This window comes from Aspergillus stella-maris (genome assembly GCF_047715825.1).
Source record: "Aspergillus stella-maris strain CBS 113639 unplaced genomic scaffold BDV14scaffold_174, whole genome shotgun sequence".
In the NCBI taxonomy this organism is placed as follows: domain Eukaryota; kingdom Fungi; phylum Ascomycota; class Eurotiomycetes; order Eurotiales; family Aspergillaceae; genus Aspergillus; species Aspergillus stella-maris.
The window spans coordinates 2306-7956 of NW_027396968.1; the positions used below are offsets into that span (position 1 = coordinate 2306).

At 47.6% G+C, this 5651-nt stretch overlaps 3 protein-coding genes across 3 annotated transcripts in view; 1 reads left to right on the plus strand and 2 right to left on the minus strand.

The window, feature by feature from the left end:
• Positions 1-210: 210 nt before the first annotated feature.
• BDV14DRAFT_186328 (uncharacterized protein) lies at positions 211-562 on the minus strand (the record flags this gene model as incomplete). Its single annotated transcript, XM_073770794.1, has 1 exon — positions 211-562. A coding segment is annotated over exon 1 (316 nt), but the record flags the coding sequence as incomplete, so codon positions are not given.
• A 1971-nt stretch (positions 563-2533) lies between these two features.
• On the plus strand, positions 2534-2902 carry BDV14DRAFT_206464 (uncharacterized protein; the record flags this gene model as incomplete). The annotated part of the gene is made up of 2 exons (XM_073774916.1): positions 2534-2694; positions 2791-2902. 2 exons carry the CDS (start codon positions 2534-2536, stop codon positions 2900-2902), a joined length of 273 nt encoding a protein of 90 aa, XP_073621601.1.
• Positions 2903-3274: 372 nt separating this feature from the next.
• The window catches only part of BDV14DRAFT_194408 (CHAT domain-containing protein), a gene marked incomplete at both ends in the record, with an annotated part of 3785 nt that continues 1408 nt past the window's right edge, over positions 3275-5651 (minus strand). Inside the window, one exon of the mRNA XM_073771921.1 lies at positions 3275-5167. Within this exon, the coding sequence (XP_073621602.1) occupies positions 3275-5167 (1893 nt within the window). The remainder of the gene's footprint in view (positions 5168-5651) is intronic.

The window sequence follows — 5651 nt, forward strand, 5'->3', positions numbered from 1 at the left end:
AGTATTTAGCCTAGCTCGGAGGTGCATCCGCACCTCCTAATACCAGACTCCTTCCCATTTCCCACAAGTACCTGGGTACTTGAAATCTGAGGGCTTATTCCGGGCACCGTGCCCGGGATGAGGATCGCGAGATTCTGCCTGCCCTGACCGCCTGGCTGACCGATACTTCCTTAACTCCGTTGTTGATCCTGTTCCTGATCTCTGAGCGACGTCTTGTTATACTAAGCGCCTGTCTAATAGCCTGATCCTGCGTTCTGCCCGTGTATCTACTTTGTTAGCCTGTTCTGTATACACTCCTGAGCCCGCACCTTGACACCCTGGCTCTACCCAACACGGCTGTCTCTTTGCTGTTTGCTGCCACCATGAAACAAGCTGAGATCCCAAAGTAGAGCCGTGGAAGTCGATAATCAACGCCCGTTTAAGCTCTTTATTCCAAAGGATGTTATCACTCCGAAGATCTCCGTGGAGAATTCCCAGGGCTTTGATTTCCTTATTTAATATGTGGATCTCCTGGCGAAGCCATGGCGCGAGCTCCATATTGCTGTGCTTTCGCCTCCCCAGCCCCATGAAGAAAATAAGTCTTTGCTAAGTCAATTGTTCCAAGGAATACAGGCACAGCAGATGCTTGCGCCCTCCGCAGCAGTTGGTATACTTGTGCTTCGCGCGATACTTCTTCCCATAATCCTAAAGTGGTTCCTTTTCCAATAATAGTATAGCCACATGTAGTACAAGTAAGTTTAAACGGGGTACTAGATGCTCCACAATTTCCAAAGGGTATGCATTGGTTAATGTTTTCGTCCAATTGTGCTTTAAGGTAAATCCACTAAACCTCCCAAGGTAGTGGGATGTTGGAGGTCATTATTGCTCTGGCAATGGAGCATCACGTTGGGGCAATAGTTATCTAGGATATGTCCAGTCTGCAGCCCAAGTAAACATTATTGCGTGCAAAACTGCGCATCTCGACGTTGGGACTAACTGTCTTGATTTTTACTGGACCCGTGTTAACGGGTTGCTTGTTGGGCTAAGGATAAAGATGCAACTTGGCTAAAACTTCGCTTCCACCTTGTTGCGTGGTTTATATTGGAGCTGGATAAGTCTGGCAACTGCAAGCGGCGTTGCGTTCCTGGAGGTGCACAGCTTGCTTGGAACCTTGTGACCACCCAATGGCTGTCTGCCGTTGCCAAATTTGGTGGGGATGATGGTGGTTTATATAATAAACCGGATTCCGGGCTTGGAAACTCTAGGGTTGTGCTAGTAAAGTAAGGAATAGCCTGCTGGCATTTTATTTTGGGAATTTAAAAGTAAGTATGGTCAAGACTGGTCGGCCAAACTCCAAGGCTTTTTTATGCAGAATTTTGCTATTCCTGGCTATGCATAGGTAAGTAAAAGGCCAATAAACATAGACATAGTGTTCTTGCGACAAAGGTCCTTAACAGCTAAGAAGTATAGTTAGCTTCTAGGTTCACTTTGCTGTTAGGATCACAAATGAAGTAGTAAAGCATGCTAGGATTGTCCTGTGGAACATGAAGGAGCACTCGCGCAGCGCAATCCCATTTGTTACATAGGAATATTCAAGTCCTTCTTTAATTGTAACATGATATTCCTGGACAATAGCAGAGCAGGCAAGTTGTTCTGCATTATACCTTAACTCCACTTCCTGGTTTGTTAGTATTTTGTTCAATTCAATTATATCCTTCCATAGTCCATTGGATAAAGTCCCATGCAAAGGGTTGCATTAAAAGGTCCACTCCGTTACGCATTTGAGTGTGTTGCCCTTGGTCTTGCAGGTGTTGAAGTATGCGGAGGCTCTCTTGGCGAGTCTTTTACCCGGCTAGGAGAGGTGCCGCTCACGATGAGGGCGTTTATGAGCAGGAATAGGGCGGCTAGGTTGAGGCCATGTTCAATGAGGGTCACGGTTGAGGGGTGCTCATGGGTAAGCTGGGGTCGGAGTGGTTAGAGAGTGTATATGGTAGTGACAGAATGAAAAAAAAGCAGGAAAGAAGAGAATGACTGTGTGATCGAAGGGGAGACTGTCGAGATTTGTCTAGGTATAGGGAAATAACAAGGCGTAATAAGGAGTAAGTGCTCCTCCTCTGCTACCGTATCATACTTGGCGACGCCCGCTCTTCCGAGGGCTGCGGCGTTCCTTGTCATAATTTCCCTCGCTTGCAACTGCAGCTGAGCATCACTTTCCCCTTGGCTCCTGAACAGCCTCTTACAAGCGAGTACTCTTATCGCATTTTCCGGTGCCCTACAGGGCAGACGTCTGTGTGCGAACCGGTTTTACGTTAAGGGGGGGTATCTATGAGGCATTTAGCAGAAGGCTTGTTGAGTGGGTGAGCAGGTGCCGCGTTGGCAATGGGCTCGAGGACGGGGTCACGCATGGCCCGCTCACGAACGGCGTCTCCAAAACGCAGGAGCATATTCGAGACGCGCTGGGTAGGAACACGACTCTTCTCCTCGGCGGGCACACCTTGCCCTCTGTCGATAGAAACTTTCATGAGCTTACTGTCTCGGCAATGTCGACAATTCAATGAAGGTCGCCACCAAGGAAACATTCGGGCCGGTTGCGGCCCTGGCCAGGTTCAGCACCAAAGAGGTCGTGCGCCGGGCGAACAACTGCTATGTTGGGCTTGCGTCCTACCTAAATACAAGCGGCCTGGGCAGGCCGCACCGGGTCACGGAGCGGTTGAAGTATGGGATGGTAGCTATCAACACTGGGTTATATCTGATTGGGCTGCGCCGTGAGTTGCCTATTCCTTTCTTATATAACTTTACTGACTTTAGCAGGCTTGAAAACGTCAAGCACTCGGGTACGGGCCGCGAGGGCAGCAAGTACGGGGTGGACGACTATCTCAATATCAAGATGGTCGTGACTGCAGTACTAGACGATTTAAGATAAATTCAATGGAACTACCCCAAAGGCAGGTACGAGTACCGTGGTGTTGGGGTCAATTGTCAGAGGCTAAAAAATGAAGAGGAGTATAAATGCGGACGCCGGTTTTGCAACATAGTGTATAGTCATGATGTTGGCTTATGGAATATAAGACGGAACACAGATAGCTTGAGGGTTAAGCATGCGACTCCGAACTGATTAACTTGTGTCGCGGGTCTAGGCTTATATAGTATTACTAGCAAGAGGGTGGCAAGGTCATGGTTCGTAGTCTGAATATGTTGGATAGGTTATTTGTCTTCCAACGCGAAACTACCCGCCATATATCTAGCTCGCGGTAGTAATCTTGAGCCTGTTCATTCATATGCATTTAAGAACATCTTAGATTCCAAAGTGAACATAAGGAACCCAAAGCGCCTGTGTTCCGCCCTCTTCATCACCTGTGTCGGTTTCTGTTGGAATAATATCCCTTGGAAGCGTTGCGATCCCGCCCAGATCCACACTATCTATCTGGCAGTCTCCCTGATATTCCGATGCATTCCTGACAGGTTTTGATAGGTCTCTTAATGCTGGTAACGCATGAACCCAACGGTCTCGCATTTCCCTCGCAGCCTGATGAAGCCCTTGACAGACAGATTCATCATTCATTTGCCTGTTTCCTAATTCTCTGTAAATAATACTGGCCATGTCCACACAAATTTCATCATTAACATTCCATAGAGTTCCAATAACATGTCGAAAGCCAGCAAGCTGAAAGGCGCTAATTAGATGAATACTCTCATCAATAAACCTCTCATCTTTAATCTGACCGGTTCCACAAGCTGAGAGGTACGCGAGGAACGGCGAGTGCTTGCGGAGATTCATCTCTAGAAGATTAGCTACTGTGAGCGAGTCATCTTTCCCATCCTCAAGAATTAATTGACTTTTCGACGGGTCAGCATTATCTGTGTAACCATGACCAGCAAAGTGGAATATTTTGCAATCCGCCAGACGTGATAATATATCGCGTTTTTGGGGCTTTGGCTGGATCGATTCAAGCCCTATTAACCTGCACCTGTCGCGGAGTATTTTGATTTCCTTGGGCGCAAATGGAAGGTGGTTGCTCCCTGGTGTATGCTCCATGGCAACCAAGAGTGCAGGCGATGAAGCAGACTGTTTTGCAGGGTGTTTGCGGCCATGTATAATAGCTTTAACAGAAGAGCTGTAGGATGACATAACCCGATCAAGCACGGTTTTGCATTTGCCTTGATCATGATATCCAGCGGCGTGCAGAGGAAATTTAGTTAAAGGACCAGTAGGAATCCACCACACATGCGGCCAATCGGAGTTGGATGGAGATTGTGTAAACCTTAGCTTCTCTAGGACTGGGTCCAAGATGCAATCCCACAGCCATTCTAGAACTCTAGGGCTTCCTAGATCATTGCATTTTGCCTTCTCCTCGATTTCTCTGCTCCTTAGGTTGGGTAAAGGTAGAACATGTATCTTGTCCTGCTCAACAAGAATTGCGTCACAGCGGTACTGGCTGATGTTTATAGTAACAATTGGACCTTTTTGTGCGGCATGCTGCATTTTTTTGTTACTTGGTGCTTGTAAAAAGTCATCAAATCCAGGCTGTTTTCGGATGCTAATAAGCAATTTGTCAAGTTCCTTATTAGCATTAGCATGCTCGAGTGCTTGAGCTTGCCGGGAAGTATTGGGAATTATATCTCCAGAAAGATTGTGTGGCATAGGTTTATCCAGTATTGCGCGCAGCTGCAGAAATCTTTCGGCAATCAGAGGGTATGCATGCTGGAGATCTTGGATATCTAGTCGCATCTCTTCAAGCGACGCCGCAAGCACACCTCGGCCCGTTTCAAGTAGATTCAATGCAGCAAAGGCTCCTTTTTGCGCGTTAAGGGCTGCGGCTGCGGCATTAGAAGCCAGCCCCACCACCACACCCAGAAGATATTGCTTATCGGAGTTTTGAAGTGACCGAAGTGTAAGTCGAGGGACCAGACGCACAGCGATTTCTGCGATATTGTAACAGTCCTGCCATTTTGATAGAAGAGCAAGAGCAAGAATTGCATTTTTGCCGGCTTCGATTCGAGTGGTGACAAAGGAGGTTTCTTGTCGTAGAGCAGACTTCTCATGTAAAATAGCCTCTTCAAGGTCAGTTACTGCTCCTGTTCGAGAATATCGGTCCCCGAGCTTCATTCCAAGGTTATTCAAATACATTGCGTGGTCAGGGTGATCTCCTGGTGTTGCTTGAACAGCCTCTCTTCCAACCTGGATAGCCTCTTCAAGGTCAGCCACTGCCCCTGTTCGAGAATATCGATCCCCAAGCCGCATTCCAAGGCTATTTAAATAGACAGCCCGGTCAGGGTGATCTTCTGGTGTTACATTGACAGCCTCCCGTCCAATTTGAATGGCCTCTTTAATGTCAGCCATTGCCCCTGTTCGAGAAAATTGGTCCCCGAGCTGCATTCCAAGGTTATGCAAATACATTGCGTGGTCAGGGTGACCTTCTGGTGTTGCTTGAACAGCCTCTCTTCCAACCTGGATCGCCTCTTCAAGGTCAGCCACTGCCCCTGTTCGAGAATATCGGTCCCCAAGCCGAATTCCAAGGTTATTCAAATACATTGCGTGGTTAAGGTGATCTTCTGGTGTTGCTTGAATAGCCTCTCTTCCAACCTTAATGGCCTCTTCAAGGTCAGCCATTGCCCCTATTCGAGAATATCGGTCCCCAAGCCCAATTCCAAGGTTATTCAAATACATTGCG